Below are 20,471 nucleotides of genomic sequence, written 5' to 3'. Positions count from 1 at the left end.
AAAAAAAAAAGGATAATGGAAATGACAATCACTCTGTTTGATTTGAGTATTTTAGATTAAGACAATGCAAAAGCTAAGAAAATAACAGGATTTTTTTTCCCTATTAAAAAAGAGAGACTAGCCATTGGATTGCTAAGATGAGAGAATTTTAAGAGAAAAAATTTGAGGAAGGAGCATCCAAACACAAGTACCCAGAACAAGTAAAAAAAAATGCAGAAAATAGCCCTAACAGAAAAGCAAGATCAGACAAGGAGGTGGTGGTTGCAAACAACAATAATGGAGATAATTTTGTAGAAAATCACAAGAGTAAACGTGGAATTTTGATCCCATATTGATCAGGGAGGTAGGGTAGAGCACTGAAAGGGAATAAGAGGTGGTGGTTAATGACTAGAGCAGAAATATCTAGATAGTTATCACCAGGCAGATAAAACTGAGATGACAGATTCACTAGACTCAGACTGTGTACAGGAGAATATGTTTGGTGGGAAACAGGAAGAATCAGCTACAGTGACCAAATAAGGAAGGCTGACCTTCGGCTCAGCAGTGTGCACAAGGATCCACCCCATCTTGTGACATACCTGGCATTTCATGGATGCCATGAGTTCCTCTGGGCACCTCAAATGACATTAGACATTAATTGCTCCTTAGATGTGTATGCACTAAAATACATATGAAAGGACAAATTTTTCTTTAGAACTTTTTCTTTTCTTTAGAATTCACTATACGAAGAGTACTTTATAAAGGAAAATAAATAGCATGACTTAACTGGCAAATTATGAACTCAAAGAATAGATTTGCCATGTTCATACTGCAGAACAGAATTGGAATTGGTGTCAGAGTTTCTGATGTCTTCTCATGCTACTTAAGGTAAATGATGTCAATTATTTCACTGGTACAGAAAAGTATTAATGATGGAGGTCAGCTTCCTTTTGTTGGAAAGGAGCAAAAGTTGTACAGAGGATGATTTGAAGTGGCTCCTGCAATGACTGAATGCTCTTCTTCACTGTGTCTGAGCTGATAGCAGAGGAGTAAGTAAGGTTAACAAGTGGACAGGACAATAAGAAGGGACTGAAAGTGGCCCTGAAGCTCAAGACAAGAGATGGGACCTCCACAGGAAAGTGTAAAAGGAAAGAAGTGCTCAAAGCAAGGAAGAAGAAAGGTCCCTGGCTGTATTTGTGCAAAGGAGCAAGTGTGCATGCACTGTTACACCAGACCCTTACCTCCAGAGCTACTGCTCCATTCTTCCCTTGGTGGGGCACTTCATAAGCCTCTATTTGCTGCTTTGTGAGTCGGGCTAGCTTCTCTGCAAGCTCCCGCCAGTTTTTGCCAAGCTTGACAGCTGAAGTCAAAATGATGGTGTCCTGGGTAAGACGTGCCACTAACCCCTGGCAATCTATTTTCAAAAGTGCCTGCAACAACAGTTTTCATTAGTGATCCTTCACCAGTAATTACAAACAGAACATTTTAATTTGCTTTTTAGCACTATTCTGCTATACACAGACAGCAAAGTGTTCCTTTTTTTTTTTTAATTTTGTGTTCTTACGAATATGTAAAATTTTTTCCATGCAATGGGGTTGCCGACAGTTTCACAGGAAAACTGCCCACAAGCTTAAGAAAAAAATTAAGCTGGCATTCAGCTGCTTCAGCATTCCAGTGCCAAATGGATCCTGCCAAGCTTATGGATCCTGAAGGAAAAATAAACTTCTCCAACAAGAATATTTGGGACATCAAATTTAGCTTTTTAGAAGTATAACATGAAACTTTTAAATTAAGTTAGAACACTTTTATACTCAGGTGTCGTCCTTTGTCTACAGCTTTTTCGGAAAATCACTGATCACATTGGCCAGCACCTTTTCAGTTACTCCTCCCACAGAACTAATAATTTGATGACGACCAAGCAGAAATGCAAGCATAAAACTCTTCCCTCCCCTGTGCCAAATGAGCATTTAATGACAAAATTTGATGACAAATAAAATGGTTGCAGGAGCGAAACCCTGAAGTGCAGATATGTTGCATTCTCCTTTCCTTCTTTCTTTGGATAAGCCCTAATGAGAAAAATAAGTGTTTTTTTTCTTCTCCTCAAATTAACAGCTAAATATTCCACTGAAAAGTCCGAGTTTTTCAGTGAAAGATCAAGAAAAAAATCCAGACATTTTCCTTGTTTTTGAGATACTGATTTTTACTGAAATATCAAGCATTTCTGCAGAAATCAGTGTGTGATTTAACTGAAAAATATTTTACCATAAAAATCCTCATAGCAAACAATAGAACTTTGGTAGGCACAGTAATGAGTAGCTGACTACAGTGTATTGTACCAAATTCCCCTATATTTTGGTGAAGTGAAGACAAAGATGCTCAATTTGCTATGTTCTGATTAGCAAAAACACTATAAAACATAAAAATGGGAGATTACTTAAAATAAGTAAATAGTAAATTCTACCCAAAAATTACACAAATTATTTCTAGTTTTAAGTCTAGCTTTGCAAGGACAGGTACCTTCATTGGAACTTCACAGCTCAAAATTACATAAATCTCACAAAACAGGACATTGAGTATCCCAGTCTACTGAAAGTTGTCCCTGTCCATGCCAGGGGTGTTGGAAAGAGATGATCTTTAAGTCCATTCCAATGCAAACCATTATATGATTCTATCTTAATCTAATTGTTCCCCACTTTTTGCCTATTCTGTAATGAACTCTGTTTCCCTGTATTCAATTAAAAGTTTGGATAATTTTCACCTTTAGATTCCCCTCTCCATTTTGTAAAGAGATATGGCAGACTTTGCTGTACTTCATACTGGCTAAGTTCTATTCCACACAGTTTAATGTGCTTTTAAGAGTTTTAAATGGCCACTGCTACCAAAATTTTCTGAATCTTGCTGAAATTACTGTCAACACAGGGGATAGACTAGTTATGAGAAGTAAACTCTGTTAAGATTTACAATTCAGGATAATCAAAAGGCTTTAGATGCATTGCTACAATGTGAATTTTTAAACATCCATTTTTATAATACTTCCTTTTCATATCAGAAATTTAATTATCTTCTGTTCCTTAACAGGCTGGTTGACTTTTCAGTCAGAGACAAAGACAGTATTAAGTAGTCACCAATTCCAAATTAATTTGAACACAGATCAGTAAGTAAACTAGGATGGTTATGAGTGCAACTTATTACCTGGAAGCATTTAGAATAAACCCACTTTTAATTCACATATAAGAGCATTTAGTTGTCCAGTGGCTCACAAATTAGACCCATGAAAATACATACTCAAATATTTTGCAATATTGTTCTTAGGCTGTTACATCATTGACTATGAAGCTGTCATATGTGGGTAAAAAATCCACGATTCAACATGTGAATCAGGATTTCAATTTTAAACATATGAAGTTAAGTTAGACACACACCTTAGCATAGAAAAACATATATATAATGGAGTTTCCACACTATAAAGTTACTTAATACTTCCCAACAGGAACGTGAATTGCTCAGGGAAGCGATATACCATAACAAAAGACAAAATTTTTCAATCATGGCTGTTTAAAAAGCAAAAAGGTCAAATCAGTCAACCTACAAAATGAGCAAGGTTCCTGGAACATTATCAGAAGACTTTTTAAAATTAATTGTCTAAAGTATTATTCTTCATGAGAATCTGGATATATTTTCTGTCTACAGGTGTCTACAACTTTTAGTAATATCATTCAGGTTTGTAAAAATTCCTGCAAGAATGCAGAATCATGTTTTCTTGTTCATCCATTACTACTGAGCAGTTTCTTGGCAACGCATTCCCAATAAGCAAGTTAGTTAATGCAATACTTACAACAATGAGTTCATAAAGAAATAGTCTCTTTTTTTTGTTAGCATGACAGTCTTGTTTCATCCTCTTCACAACGTGCGCAACTCTTTCTGATTCTTTATCAACATGTGCTTCATTAAAGTCATCCAAAGACATATGTGAGTATCCTAGCACCTCAGCTAAAGCTCTCCAGTCATAAACACTCTCTGATACTGTTGACAGAACTACTGAGTAGATGTAAGTCAGCTTTTTGAATGGCAATGCAATTTGTTCAACAAGATTCCTGGTTGTTAGCTCACTATCAGCAGTGTCCATAGCTTGTTCTTTGGAAATCACTTTTATGTTCTTGCAATGTACAAGGCCAATCTTTCTTCTGAGAACTCCTACATACCACTCTTTTATTTTAGTTTGTCCAATGGCTTTCACTTTATCTTCACCAAGAAGTGCTATTGTATCCCCTTTAAAATATTCCAGCAAATGGTCAATCTTATTTTGACGTAACACGGTTTTCAAAGCCACTCCATAAGTATTAACGTTCAAAGCTTTATCTTGAAACTTTGGATATTTTACTGTTGGTATCAAAAGCCAAGGTGCAGATTTGATTTCCTTGCGGTTTTGTAGGCGCTTTGGCCTATTGGTAATTCCATTTAATTTTGGAGCTGGATCGGGAGTTGTAACATGGAACTGTGTTACTTGGTTACTTTTTAAGACTTTAATCTGAACAACAAAAACAAAGAAATGCATCTCCCTACATCCAAGCAGGGAGAATGGGAATTGTTGGTGGACCATTTCACCAGTTTTCAACTCTTCCTCTTTAATATTTTTACTTTGGTCTTCCATCTTTACTTCAAAATCTGGATCACAGGATACTAAAGAAATTTTTAGATCCTGTGGTTTTTCAAGCAGAAAAGTATGTTTTCCCCACAGCTGAAACACCACAGGAGGCATATTTTTCCCCCCTTTTTTTATATTAAAAATTGTGAGTTTTCCTGGAATGTAGTTATGACCAAAGACTGTAAAAACTGCTGTAAAAGATGGATGAATATATTTTGGACCATAAATTCCAACTGAGACTGTTCTATGAACATAGTCCCAGACATTAGTTGCTGGAGGCTGGATTTTGCTTGCTTGTATAGCAATCACCGCATACATCACATGACTTAGGTCTGTTAGTTTCACTTGTATGGTATCCTGATAAATGTAGCAATTCTCTAGCTTCTTAAAAGGCCCTTCTTTATTCAGACTGAACAAACACACAATATCACTCATAACTTGGCTGAGTGGATCATTCTTCACTTTAGCTGCAACTTTCACCTCTAGGAAAATGGCTTTGCTTGTGTTGAGGTTGCTCAGCGTAAGTTCTATCAAAGGACTTATGGTGCTAGACAGCTCATTGTTACATGACAACGGAGGGTTAAGGATAGCCTTTAAACCAACTTCTTGGAATTCCCCTGGTAATACATGACCCACAGGGACATGAATGTTGATATCTGAGTCAGGTAGTTGTACTGAACCCCCTTCATGATTCAGTCTACAAACTACCTGGATGTCTGTAGCTTGTGTTTGTGCCCATCCAGGACTGTGGCTCATGGCTTCTAAATCTAGGCAAGACCGGGTGAGTTGTCGGTGACTCAACCAGGCCATCCTGTAGGCTTCGCGGTCGTTTTGAAACCATGTCATGTCTGCAGCTGTAGTTTTTTGAGGTGCTGTCTTGTGAGGATTAAATCTTTGGTTATCAACAATATCCAGGAAGTCAGAGATGCTCTTGGATCGTCCAGATCTTCTTGCTGAAGTTTTTCTTAGGAGACAATCAATATCTAGCTCATCACCTGAGGAATCCAAAGAGTCCCTATTGCTAGAAACTTTAGAGAAAAAATAAGGTTTTTCTTTTAAGATAGAAAGGCATTTATTGTTTTCCTTTCTGGTTGAAGCAGCTATGTCATGTATGAAAGGGTTGGAGCCTGATAGTTCATTCCAGAAAGGATTAGTCTTGGAAACAGTTTGGGCATGTTTGAACACACCAGACCAGTCAATATCCAAATCCAGTTTACTTTCATTGGCATCTGTTTAAAAGAAAAAAAGAGAAGCATCTCCTAAAGGACTGAGACTTGAGACCTTCCATTCATGTTCAACTAATAGTCTGTTAAACTAAGAGGTGACTAATTTTATCCTCCTGAAATACATATAGAAAATTTCTATACTTTTTCTTCAGGTTTTTAAATAGTATCAATATTTATTTAATTAAGAATCTTTCTTAATAGAAGAGTTCCAACAAATTAGTGGTGAATAACAGATTAGTTTTGAAGGGTGTAAAGCATCTTCTTTAATGTGCTGATCATTATCCAATCCTACGATTCTTAATTGGCATTGAATATGATAAGGTTCCATAAGGTTCAAATCATTATATTCGAGTAATATTTGGCCTCTTACAAAATTACATGGATTTCTTTCCTTTGTGTCCAACTCTTTGCAAAGATTAAAGAAATACTGTTTCATTTTTTTAAACACTGTAGGGATAAATGCATTATTCAAGATTCCTTTTCATGCTAGTGCACATGCATTTAGTTGATAACAGAACATGTACAATTTCCCTCTGTGCGTGGAATTTGTTATACTAGCTTTCCATTAGAAAAAAATCATTTATATAATTTATGAGGTCTTGCGCAATTTGAAATTTGGAGATAAATGTTTGTACAGCTACTGATTTTTCTGAAATTGAATTTTGATAGGTTTAAAAGAGATATTTAAATAGTTTTCTAATAAAAATACTCATTATTAATAGTAATATTTATTTGTTCTGAAGAACAGACATCCTTATATTTTATGCAAAAAGTTTTTCAGAGAAAAACTGGTTTACAGATTAATTTAGACTCACTTCTTGCAATGAATAGAGTATTTGTAGCTTCTTATGGTAAGAGTTTCTATTATTTCAGTTTGCCATTATTTTTTCTACATATAGAGTTTATACCATCCCTTATTTATACATCCTTGTAAAGAGTTGAAATTTTTAGAGAAATTAATTATGTCTATTTTTTCAGCACATCAGTAGCTTTCTTTATCACTCTTTCCACAGTACCTCCCATTTCCAAGGTTACTTATGATTTCTCAATTGCAAAAATGACAGTGGATACTACCACAAAAAGAAAAAAATTAGATGTTAGTGCTTTCCTTTTTGTTTCATTTATCAAATTGTGATAAAAAGCCAAAATCATGAAGCTTTTCCACAGTTCCAGAAAATTTCACAATTTGGAAGAACCAAAGTAGAATGTGCCTGCTTCCCAGCTGCCTATCTGCAAAGCTCTAACACTGTCTTAACAAGAGCCTTCCAGGTGAGCTGCCTGGGGAATTAAGTCCAGGGAGCAGCCTCTTTCTGCTTGAGTGCCTAGTCTTGACCAGAGTCACCAGATGGGGCTGAGCTGCTCAAGCACCAGCTGAAGCTTTCCTTGTGCTGTGATGCTATTACTGTTGGGGTAACTTTGCAATATACAAAAGATGTAGAAATTGTAATGTTGTTTAAAGTGAACATGCTTCCAAAATGGCTTTTGTAACTTGTGCAAACTCACCTTCTTCTTCCCAGGATTCTCAGTCTTTATCTCTACTTTGGAATGTCCTGAGAGATACCTGAAAGTCTCCTTCTTGGTTGTTAACCCTTTGTTATCATTGGTTGGTTTGTAATACCTCCTGGTCTCCCAATGGTCACTCTGTAATCCCCCCCAAGAGCTATTTAAGCAGTGACCTAGAACAATAAAGGCTCTCTGCATGCTCGCCCTGCCTGCTGCTGGTGTCCTGTGCTCTCTATGGGGGCCATGAGATGTTGCGAGGTCGGGGGGGTGGTATGGGAAGGCAGCACTGCTCCCCCTTGGAGCTAGGGGTAAAGGGAAAAGCCTCCTGCTTGGGGTTCCCCCTCCCTATCCACCTTCAACGTTCATCATATTACAGTCAGATCATTTTTGTCTATTAAAAAATAAATTATTTAAGCCCAAAAATAACAAAAGGTGGGGTTTTTTTGGTTTGTTGTTGTTTTCCATCCATCCTAAAGGGCATGTTTCTTAAACTCTGGCAGAGCCTGAGTCACTTTCTCATGCAAAGGTAACAGCACAAATTACTGAGGTGCAGTAGATTAGTGAGGAAAAAATTCCTGCTCCAGAACTCACACAGCAAGTTTCAAGCTCACTGTTACATCTGCTACTTGGACAAGTTGCTAAAAGGATGTCTACCCTGTGCAGGGAAAAGTTTTCTTAACTTTGGTGTTAAAATATCAATGAGATGAAATTAACTTTGCTCCAGTTTTCAAATTAAAAATGACCTTGCTGTCCTGAATCTTAAAACCCTAAATTTGGCAAAGGGTTTGGCTAAGAACTCCCTCTTCTCTTTCCCTTCTCTTACCCTAAACAGCACTTGTTAATGTAAGCTTAAACATTTCAACTCTTCCTCCCAACCAGCCTGTCCCAGAGATTTTCCAGAAGTGAAGACTTTAAATGGAGGGCCTTAGTACAGAAAATTGCAAAAGACACATACTGTAGCTGTCTGAAGGTATCCGGTCATCTACATCAAGCAAAGTCCCCTCTGACCTGCTTCGTGGAATCTCTCCACTGGTTAGAGAATCTGTTCCACTACTGGAAGAACTTTCCTCCTAAAAAACAGTTAAGCATATAAAACATCAGCAATTATGTGATTTGGAAAAGGGGAAACTTGGAAGAATAATTGAGCTTTGATCCTGTGGTGGGACACGAAAAAAAAGTGAAGTTATGGTTCATGAGTAAATTTATGGAGCCTGCCAAGAGCATCACAGTCCTGAGTGAGTCTTACTGTCTCATGTACATCAAACCCATCAGATGCTACACCTGCAGTTCAGTATACTACCCCAGCCCATAGTGAAATCCCAGTGACACATCATTAAATGTCTTGCAATTGGAACTGAGCCAGCCGTACAATACCTTCCATTCAGAAAGTCTTGAATAAAATATTTTTTTTCCAAAAAAATAAACCTCCTAATTCCTGCTTTCAGGTAAGTTTGACTAGAATCATTAATGGGGAAGAGCTAGATCTATTACTTTCTTTGAAATTAATATGAAGTATTTTCATCCCTTTCTGTTTTATTATTCCTCTAATGCTTTCCCTTGAAAGAAGATCAGGTCAGATTTTTCTTTTTAGTCTGTTTAAGAATGACTTCACATACCCTTCCTTAGGGCTCACATCAGGACAGCAACAGCCCCAGAGAGGATATTCAGGTCTCTCCTCTTCCTTGTTCTGGCTACAAGAAGCTCTATTTCATTGTGACACAGTTTGCATGTGGACTGGGCAACACAAGAGCTGTAAACTAAATGCTGTGGCTGAAAGAGAGAGAGTCAACAGCAAACCTATTGCAAAGGCAGGGCAGACTGGACATCCCTTTGAGGAAGGCAACAGAAGGATGAACCTCTAAAGGTACAATGCCTAATTCTGAAGGAAGCAGTTGTCATGGCTCCTAAAGACAGAGGAGTTAGAGAAGTTTCAAAGGAGTATTTGGTAACCTACGTGCTGAAATTACTGCATCTCAGAAGCTGGAGGAAATAAAATATTAGAGATCTTTTGTGCAGGAAAGCTAGATTAGTGTTATAAACCAAGAGATAATTTAGTGACTCTCCCAGAATTCTTTCATGGATCCTGTATATAGAGAGGTGTAAATTCTGATGACCAATAGATACATTAAGATGTATAGTTAAACAAATGTCGTGGTTTTGCCCAACAGCCAGCCCCTAGGGCTGAGGATGGTTTTGTCCAGGTGGATTTCCGGACAAAAAGCCAATCAAAACTCTTAGTGACGCCTTTGCTAATTACATATTTAAGAAAAACAGAAGAGAAGGTTGATTGTGGAGTTGAAATTAGGAGCAGCAGCCATGCAGGAGAGGTGGCGGTGGGCCCCGAGGTGGGCCAAGGCCCCTCCTCCCCCAGCCCTGGGCCAGGGGTGGGTGTGGCAGTGAAGCTCCCCTTCTCTCATATAAGAGAGTGAAGAAAAAAAACTTTAGAGAAGGACTGACTACTTGGACAGAAACCGCTGCAAAAGAATTCCAGCAAAGAGATAACGAAATGTTCAAGGCCAGAGCTACAGCAGGAGAGAGAAGTTAGAAGGGGGGGCTGTTACTCCCCCCTTTTGCTCTCTCCCTTCAGCAGGGAAAAGACTGAAAAATAAAACCCTGCTACCTGTGAAAGTTTGTTGGGGTGAGAAGACCACCATGTTGCTCATGGAGGAGCCTACACTGGAGTAAGCTACATGAGGACGCTGAGACTTCATGAAAAGGACTGAGATAAGGCAGAGTCCTGTTGAAGATTTGTGACCCTAGAAGGGATGAGGCTTACACTGGAGAAGACAGCTTGGGTAAGCTTGGGATCTCAGTGAAAGATCTGCTACTGAAGATTTGTGACCTTGAGAGACGAGCCTTACGCTGGAGCGAAAAACGGCTCAGGTAGGGATGTTGGGATCCATGTGTGGGATCCATGCTAGACCCATGCCAGAGAGGTCTATCAAGGACTGTTCTCCCGTGGGGAGGGACCTCCATAGGGAAACAGGGGTGAACTCATAAACCATTATCCCCTGTAACCCCGTGGAAGAAGATCCATGGTAGGCAAGTGTCCCCTTGCAAGTCCATGGAAGAGAAGACCTTCAGGGCCTGGGTAACCCCCAGCCTCTGGTCTTAGCCCAGGAGGGGGGTAGGCCCAGCCCTGGAGGATAACACAGAGCAAGAGAGAAAGAGAAAGAGTTCCAGCTGCAACGAGAGTGCTGCAGAGTTACTGAAGAGACCTGGAGCTCCAGGAAATGGAGAAAGGGGCTGCTTCTCCTCCTTGGACTGATATAAAGGGGGGAGAAGTATTTCTGTAAATACATAGTACTTTTACTTAAATAGAATTATTGTAGATGTAATTCTTTAGTTTTAACCTGCTAGTGATAAATGTTCATATTATTTTCCCCAAATCCAGTCTCTTTCGTCTGCATAAACCTTCTCTCAACTAATAATAATTGTGTTGGGGGGTGAGAGCAAATAGACCCAGAGCAAAACCATGACAACAAACAAGACAAACAAACAAAATAAACAAACAAACAAAACAAACAAAAACTCAAGTGGGAAAAACGAGAGAAGGTAAAAATCCAGAAGTTTTTTTGGGTCCATACATGGGATACAATAGTCAGCTTTGTTCAGGAGTCTGAAATATTGCAGCCTGCTACTTCTGCAACAGCAATTACAGCCTAAGCAGATCTCGTATTATTATGTTTAAAATAGAAAAAAAAAAATGGGCCTGTTTGTGCTGTGGCTGTAATAACAAGGAATTTTCAGTAACAGTTGTAATAAGTGAATTATGAGAAAAGGAAGCATATCTCATGTCCAAACACTACCACACTGAAAGTGGAATCCAGCTGTCTGTTTTCATTGCACAACACCATGGTTTAAGACTTCTCTTTTTTTCACTGCAAATGTAAATCGGTACTTTTTGTTTTCCCACAAGATGTACCTTCAGCTAATGGCACTCTGTTCAGGTGTTATTTTGTACATAGGCAGAGCGCAAGTCTGAGGTCAGGCTAAGCTCGACTGTCACTCTGCTGCTCAGAGGGCTGTATGGACTTTCAGGTTCTTCTGTTACCAGACATCTCTGCTATTTGGCCTTTGAAGTCCTGATTTCAGCTGGTAGTGTAAGCTAGCCTCCAAGACGAATACGTTCTTGGCTTCTGTTACTAATACCCCAGCAGAAGCAAACTGGAAACTAAAATGCCTACTTAATCCCAATACCATAATTCCAAGAGCTGACATTCCACACCTGTATAAAAATATCACTGTTCTTTCTGTCTCTTATAAGAATCAGTGTCTTTGATAATGTGTACAGACTCCATGAATAGGAATAAATTTTGTTTTGCTGCTGCATCCTAAGACGTTGACAAATTGAATGCATTGTATAAACATGCAACATTTTTATCTTGGGCTTCTACTTGAACACTGGAGAGGTTTCATCACACCAGCATAAGGTATGCGTAGTCTAAAATCTCAATCAATTTACATGAAGCAAGTGTACTTTTTACATTATGAGTGTACTTGTTGCCAGCACTAATCTCTGACTGATGACTTACTGATCAATTGACAAATGAGTTTAAGAACAGTTCTTTCAACAGTTAAAACACCCACAATTATTTCAGTAGCTGTATAAAGTGGGAGGCACTAAGTAAGGATGAGGAAAGGGCACAAGAGTGCAAATAGATTCACAAGGGCTAAAACAGGAAACCCTTGGGGAAGGAGGAGGAAGAGAGAAAGAGAAAGAAAAACAATCTCTTTACACAGTGGGAGTATTCTGACAGAGACATGACAACAAGATTGCATATGGAAGTTTTATAAACGCTAAGGACTTCTACAAATAGAATAAGCAATTTCCTAAAAGTTCCCTCTGGGAACTCCTCAAAATGTTCACCGCTAGCCTGGCATAGAGACAGAAAAGGCAGATACTGAAAAGGAAAACCACTGTGAAAAATAAACCTCCACCCCCTTGAAAGCATTCCTAGGTATGAGAGCATGATGAGGGAGCCCTTGTGATTGAGACGTGTCTTCAGGCCAGCCAAGAAGAGGACGAGAGAAGGGGGGATATATAAACATTCCTGGGCAAAAGATGACCACGTTTGGTCAGCATGTCAGGGGATGTGGGAAACGCTGGGGACAAGCTGTACACACACCACTGCATACTGGGCAATGTGCCTCCTGCACAGGGTTACGTGACCTGACACCAGTGTTGCATCCCATCTCTCCTGTGTTCCAGCCTTAGTGCTGGGAATGCCTTAAGCCCCAGTGTCTTTGTATGAGACTAAGAAAATAAGAAAACCTAATGCTCACCCTTTTCCATGGGTACATACTGTGATAAAATAACATCCCAAATTAAACTCTTGATAGCATAGTCCTATTAATTAGGAACTTACCTGAACAAATTCAGAAGAGTAATCATTCACAGGAGAAAAGGGATCAATGCATGTGGGATATATAGTCATGTTGATCAGTAGTGAAAGGGAAAGGCATGAAAACTTTTTGCTGCAAAAAGAGGGTATTATGTATAGGAAGAACCAGAGACTAAGCTTTTCATTTGCTGTAGCTACTGAATAAGGAATATGTAAACTGACAGGCGTTTAATGGTGCAAGGAATTATTTGACTGATAGTATGTCAGCTCACAGTGGGGAGTGAGCAGGGAATGAAGAAGTGAAGTGGTTGGAAAGAGATCAGCTGTAGAAGTGACCAGTGAGTGAACCTGAGTGACTGCTGAGAGATGTGGCATTTTTCTATATGAGGGCAAGAAACAGCAGGGTGGACTTGGCTGTGGATTGCTTCACCCATAAGACCAGGGGACTCAGGACTCAGAGCTCTGGTGCCAGGTACATGACATCACTGTTACAGGGGAAGAAAAATGTATTAGAGGAAGAAGAAAATCTCAGGTAGAAAGTTCATTTTCACAGAAGTCAGGAGACAGATCTGCTGCAAATGGCATTTTTGCTGCACATAATGCCTCCAGAAATCTCTTCCAGGTCTTCAAAATTCAAGTGCTCCTTTTTTTTTTTTTTTTTCCCAATCTCTCTACTGAAGAAAACATATCCTGCTGTGTTTAAAATACTGGTAATGAAGAAAATAAAAATAAAAAAACAAAGGCAAACACCTCCCCACTGCCTTTGCCCCCAAAAATGAGAAAGAACACATTCTTTTGTGTTTTTGAAGTATCAGCATCCCAGAGCAAAACATTAGCAATTTGCTTTTTGTTCCACCTTAATCCTTCAAAAGCAGGTTATGCTAAGAACAGATCTCTCCTGTGGTCATGTCTCCCTGTGGACTCCTACATGCTCCCTACACAAATAGTGCTACTTGTGCATAATATTATTCACAAAGACTCGTGGTCTCTGTATCCAGAGGATGAAGTTTAGCATTAGCACAGACAGGAAAATCAATAGAAACAGGTGATGGAGATGTGTCTTATTCCTCAGGCTCATTTTTAGATGACATGGGGTAAAATGATTACCTATATAGATTGAACTGTTAGACTTCATGGGTTTATTTCTGAAAGAGGAGCAGGGTAAATGCAGTAGAATGTTAAATAAAGTGTTTCTGATCTGAACAAATATTGGGTATACTGAATTATTTAACTTCTATTATATAGACAGAAGAAAAGGAATTCTAAAAAGATAGTAATACACAAGAAAAGAGATTGTTTCAGAAGACACTACACATCACGAACAAATCTAAAACACTGTCCATTCTCAGCATACTAAAATGTTTCTAGCTAAACATTTGTTACAGTAATAGGTCATATTTTAACAGCCACTTCGTTCTTGTGGCCTGGAACAACTTCACAGCTCAGAGTTGGATGAGGAGCACTTAGATCCAAGTTATTAGCCTTTGATTACAGGACTGAACCGTGGTCTGTAGCTAATGGTAGTACAGGATAGCAAATGAAATAGTCAAAATGAGGAAGCCTTTGACTTATTTCAGTCTGATGTATGTGAGGCAGTCAAGGAAAAGCATCTGTATCTCATTTTGAGCAGGGGAAAAACTGACTTTCAGCATTCAACCTTGAGAGTTCTCAACCCTTAACTTGATAACACTTGGCATAACATAAATGCTTTAGTGTGGCCCTATTACTTGCCTCTTTGCATATAATTATATATATCAATTTTCAATTGATGTATCTACTAGTTTACTCTGTTGTTAAACAGTTGTCAAGTTTGGTACCTATTTTTTCGATGTTCTGAAAATGTATCATCCTTTGGGAACTGCAGAGCCATTCACAGTGAACACTGGGCTTAGACTTTCTGCAGACCCAACATATGTCTGCATGGCTGCTTGGAACCGATGTAACCGCTGCTCATAATATTTCATCTGAGATAGCGCTAAAGGGTAGAGCTAGTACTCTCAGCACAACAAAAATGGAAATTGAAGTGGGTCACCCTCTCAGTAGATTTCCACTACTTCTCAAGTGGGTTTTTACAGCCTCTGCTCAGCTCTGCACGACCCAGACCTGATTGCTTCACAGCCTGTCTGAGGAACACTATGCAAGAAAAAATGACTATGCCATAGATACTCCCTCTATAAGACGAGTATCCTTCCTTCCATTACACACATCTATGTTCTAAAATTGCTTGTTGTAAGCATAAGTGGGTAGAGCATATATTTTCAATTATAAACTTTACATTTGTGAATACTGCTTTCCAGAAGCCTCAAGAATGTGTAGTTAAGTTTTGATGCTGTCTTTTGTGTTTCAGCTACCACTCTGAAATACATCATGGTTTCTCTCTAGCCTCAGTAAAAAAGAAACATGTTACCTTCTACTTAATTTACTAAGTGACTTCTTAAAAAATATGATATAGAAGGTAAATATGTCAGTAACATACGAACTGAAAGAACCAACTTTGCGTATTAAAATGTATTATTTCTTCTTTTGGCTGAACAGAGAAAACTTTGCAAATTTATTACCTTAATTCTGCTATGTAGTTATTTCCTTACACCTCTAAAAACAATAGTTAAAAATCACTAGATTCTTCCTTGTTGTATCTACTTGTACATAGTTTGGAAGAAAAGTTGGTTTCTTCACTTTGGAAGTTCTATAAAAGCACTTCTGGTTCCTTCACTGAAAATACAATACTATAATAGAGTTATTCCTTTAAAACGAACATTGAAAGCACTCTGTAAGGAACACCTTTTGTTTAGAAGTTATGTTACAAAAATAAACTTCCATTTCTAGGTGCCGCAAATGTTTCAGTGCCACCATAATGCATGCAACACTGCAGAGCAAGGCAAAGCCTGTATGTACCATGTTCTGCATGTAAACTAAAGCCCTGCTGCTCATCCTTAGGTACATTTAATGTTTGCTAGGATGAAACAAAAGCCTCAATTGTCAACATATCTGGTCAACCTAGAGGAGTGGGAGCTACTCAAAACCTCTGTTATTTATATCCCTGTGAACTATAGTTGTGATCATGGTTTTATAAGTACATGTTACCTCTAAAATACTGTGTATGTTATTTTGTTGTCCTGATTTCTTCTTCTCTTTCCACTAAATTAGGCTTTTTCTCACATCCAGGCTGTATGCAGCAATTACACTGGCCTTTTAACTGAGCAGCTTGCTTGTCAGAGGCAAGCAGAGCTCTGGTGCCAGGCAGGCATGGAGCATCACTGTTACAGGGGAAGAAAAATGCATCAGAGGAAGAAAAATCTCAGGTAGAAAGTTCATTTTCACAGAAGTCAGTAGATCAGATCTGCTGCAATGGCATTTCTTTGCCGCACATAATGCTCCAGAAATCTCTTCCAGGTCTTCAAAATCCAAGCGCCCTTTTTTTTTTTTTCCCAACTTCTACCGAAGAAAACACATCCCGGCCGTGCTTCAAACACCGGTAACGCAGTCATGAAATAAAATAAAAACAAAGGCAAACACCTCCCCACTGCCTTTGCCCCCAAAAATGAGAAAGAACACATCTCTTGTGTTTTTGAAGTATCAGCATCCCCAGAGCAAAACATTAGCAATTTGCTTTTTTTGTTCCACCTTAATCCCCTTCAAAAGCAGGTTGTGCTAAGAAACAGAGCTTCTGTGGCCATGTCTCCCTGTGGACTCCTTTACATGCTCCCTACACAAATAGTGCCACTTGTGCACAATATTATTCACAAAGACTGTGGGTCTCTGTATCCAGAGGATGAAGCTTAGCATTAGCACAGACAGGAAAATCAAGAGAAACAGGTGATGGAGATGTGTCTTATTCCTCAGGCCTCACTTTGTAGTTATTTGACATGGGGTAAAATGATTACCTATAGATTGAACTGTTAGACTTCATGGGTTTATTTTCTGAAAGAGGAGCAAGGTAAATGCAGTAGAATGTTAAACAAAGTGTTTCTGATCTGAACAAATATTGGGCATACTGGATTATTTAGCCTCCTTGTTATATAGACAGAAGAAAAGGAATTCTAAAAAGGTAGTAATACACAAGAAAAGAGATTGTTTCAGAAGACACTACACATCACGAACAAATCTAAAACACTGTCCATTCTCAGCATACTAAAATGTTTCTAGCTAAACATTTGTTACAGTAATAGGTCATATTTTAACAACCACTTGGTTCTTGTGGCCTGGAACAACTTCACAGCTCAGAGTTGCATGAGGAGCACTTAGATCCAAGTTATTAGCCTTTGATTACAGGACTGAACCGTGGTCTGTAGCTAATGGTAGTACAGGATAGCAAATGAAATAGTCAAAATGAGGAAGCCTTTGACTTATTTCAGTCTGATGTATGTGAGGCAGTCAAGGAAAAGCATCTGTATCTCATTTTGAGCAGGGGAAAAACTGACTTTCAGCATTCAACCTTGAGAGTTCTCAACCCTTAACTTGATAACACTTGGCATAACATAAATGCTTTAGTGTGGCCCTATTACTTGCCACTTTGCATATAATTATATATATCAATTTTCAATTGATGTATCTACTAGTTTACTCTGTTGTTAAACAGTTGTCAAGTTTGGTACCTATTTTTTCGATGTTCTGAAAATGTATCATCCTTTGGGAACTGCAGAGCCATTCACAGTGAACACTGGGCTTAGACTTTCTGCAGACCCAACATATGTCTGCACGGCTGCTTGGAACCGATGTAACCGCTGCTCGTAATACTTCATCTGAGATAGCGCTAAAGGGTAGAGCTAGTACTCTCAGCACAACAAAAATGGAAATTGAAGTGGGTCACCCTCTCAGTAGATTTCCACTACTTCTCAAGTGGGTTTTTACAGCCTCTGCTCAGCTCTGCACGACCCAGACCTGATTGCTTCACAGCCTGTCTGCGGAACACTATGCAAGAAAAAATGACTATGCCATAGATACTCCCTCTATAAGGCGAGTATTCTTCCTTCCATTACACACATCTATGCTTCTAAAATTGCTTGTTGCAAGCATAAGTGGGTAGAGCATATATTTTCAATTATAAACTTTACATTTGTGAATATTGCTTTCCAGAAGCCTCAAGAATGTGTAGTTAAGTTTTGATGCTGTCTTTTGTGTTTCAGCTACCCCTCTGAAATACATCATGGTTTCTCTCTAGCCTCAGTAAAAAAGAAAAATGTTACCTTCTACTTCATTTACTAAGTGACTTCTTAAAAAATATGATATAGAAGGTAAATATGTCAGTAACACACGAACTGAAGGAACCAACTTTGCGTATTAAAATGTATTATTTCTTCTTTTTGCTGAACAGAGAAAACTTTGCAAATTTATTACCTTAATTCTGCTATGTAGTTATTTCCTTACACCTCTAAAAACAATCCACCTGGATCCTCACAAGTCTATGGGACCAGATGGGATCCATCCTAGGGTAATGAGGGAGCTGGCAGAAGAGCTTGCTAAGCCGCTCTCCATTATCTTCCAACAGTCCTGGCTCACTGGGGAGGTCCCACATGATTGGAAGTTGGCAAATATCACCCCAATCCATAAAAAAGGCTGCAAGGCTGACCCTGGTAACTACAGGCCTGTCAGCCTGACCTCGGTGCCTGGCAGAGTTATGGAACAGATCATCCTGAGTGCAATCACACAGCACCTACAAGATGGACAAGGGATCAGACCCAGCCAGCACGGGTTTACGAGAGGCAGATCCTGCTTGACCAACCTGATCTCCTTTTACGATCAGGTGACTCACCTGGTGGACGAGGGGAAGGCTGTGGATGTGTCTATCTGGACTTCAGCAAAGCCTTTGACACTGTCTCCCATAATATACTCCTGGAAAAGCTGGCAGCCCATGGCTTGGACAGGGGCACTCTGTGCTGGGTTAGGAACTGGTTGGAGGGCCGGGCCCAAAGAGTGCTGGTGAACGGGGCTGCCTCCAGCTGGCGGCCGGTCACCAGTGGTGTCCCCCAGGGATCAGTGCTGGGCCCAGTCCTGTTTAACATCTTTATCGATGACCTAGATGAGGGATTGAGTCCATCATCAGCAAATTTGCTGATGACACCAAGTTGGGAGGGAGTGTCAACCTACCAGAAGGCAGGAGGGCTCTGCAGAGGGACCTGGATAGACTGGAGAGATGGGCTGACTCCAATGGGATGAAGTTCAACAAGGCCAAGTGCCGGGTCCTGCACTTTGGCCACAACAACCCCTGCAGCGCTACAGGCTGGGGACAGAGTGGTTGGAGAGCAGCCAGGTGGAAAGGGACCTGGGGTGCTGATTGACAGGAAGCTGAACATGAGCCAGCAGTGTGCCCAGGTGGCCAAGAAGGCCAATGGCATCCTGGCCTGCATCAAGAACAGTGTGGCCAGCAGGAGCAGGGAAGTGATCCTTCCCCTGTACTCTGCGCTGGTGAGGCCGCACCTTGAGTATTGTGTTCAGCTCTGGGCCCTCAGTTCAGGAAGGATATTGAGGTGCTGGAGCGGGTCCAGAGAAGAGCAACCAGGTTGGTGAAGGACTTGAGCACAAGTCCTATGAGGAGAGGCTGAGGGAGCTGGGATTGTTTAGTCTAGAGAAGAGAAGGCTTAGAGGTGACCTCATCACTCTCTTCAACTACCTGAAGGGAAGTTATAGCCAGGTGGGGGTTGGTCTCTTCTCCCAGGCAACCAACAACAGGACAAGGGGACATGGGCTCAAGCTCTGCCAGGGGAAGTTTAGGTTAGATGTTAGGAAGAAATTCTTTACAGAGAGGGTGATCAGGCATTGGAACGGCCTGCCCAGAGAGGTGGTGGATTCACCATCCCTGGAAGTTTTTAAAAAGAGATTGGACATGGCCCTTAGTGCCATGATATAGTAATTAGAGTTGGATCAGGGGTTGGACTTGATGATCTTGGAGGTCTTTTCCAACCCAATCTATTCTATGATTCTATGAATAGTTAAAAATCACTAGATTCTTACTTGTTGTGTCTACTTGTACATAGTTTGGAAGAAAAGTTGGTTTCTTCACTTTGGAAGTTCTATAAAAGCACTTCTGGTTCCTTCACTGAAATTACAATACTATAATAGAGTTATTCCTTTAAAACGAACATTGAAAGCACTCTGTAAGGAACACCTTTTGTTTAGAAGTTATGTTACAAAAATAAACTTCCATTTTTAGGTGCCGCAAATGTTTCAGTTCCACCATAATGCATGCAACACTGCAGAGCAAGGCAAAGCCTGTATGTACCGTGTTCTGCATGTAAACTAAAGCCCTGCTGCTCATCCTTAGGTACATTTAATGTTTGCTAGGATGAAACAAAAGCCTCAATTGTCAACATATCTGGTCAACCTAGAGGAGTGGGAGCTACTCAAAACCTCTGTTATTTATATCCCTGTGAACTATAGTTGTGATCATGGTTTTATAAGTACATGTTACCTCTAAAATACTGTGTATATTATTTTGTTGTCCTGATTTCTTCTTCTCTTTCCACTAAATTAGGCTTTTTCTCACATCCAGGCTGTATGCAGCAATTACACTGGCCTTTTAACTGAGCAGCTTGCTTGTCAGAGGCAAGTGGATATAAAGGCTGAGACATTTGCTCACTAGCTTAACTTAGAGAGCACTCCCAACCCTGCATAGTATTTATTATGTCCTTCCCTGGGAAAAGCTCATGTCTGAGCCTGCTAATGCCACAAGTCAGCTTTGAGCAGGATAGATATGAGCTGTGGTCTTTGAGGGCAGGAAGCAGTGGTGGGGGACAGAATAGCAGTAGTGTTAAAAGAAATACTTTATATGCCTCA

The 20,471-nt window shown here is 39.7% G+C and overlaps 1 protein-coding gene across 1 annotated transcript in view; it reads right to left on the bottom strand.

Moving 5' to 3' along the window:
- Window positions 1-20,471, bottom strand: part of MACC1 (MET transcriptional regulator MACC1) — an 83,472-nt gene that overhangs the window by 3,457 nt on the left and 59,544 nt on the right. Inside the window, 3 exon segments of the mRNA XM_050334213.1 lie at window positions 1,221-1,409; window positions 3,815-5,853; window positions 8,309-8,423. Of these exon segments, the coding sequence (XP_050190170.1) occupies window positions 1,221-1,409; window positions 3,815-5,853; window positions 8,309-8,423 (2,343 nt within the window).

The sequence above is a fragment of the Myiozetetes cayanensis genome, unplaced genomic scaffold (genome assembly GCF_022539395.1).
Source record: "Myiozetetes cayanensis isolate MyiCay16 unplaced genomic scaffold, myiCay2020 scf1, whole genome shotgun sequence".
NCBI lineage: Eukaryota > Metazoa > Chordata > Aves > Passeriformes > Tyrannidae > Myiozetetes > Myiozetetes cayanensis.
Note: the sequence above shows the minus strand (reverse complement) of the source record. Positions and strands in the feature narration are given on the sequence as shown.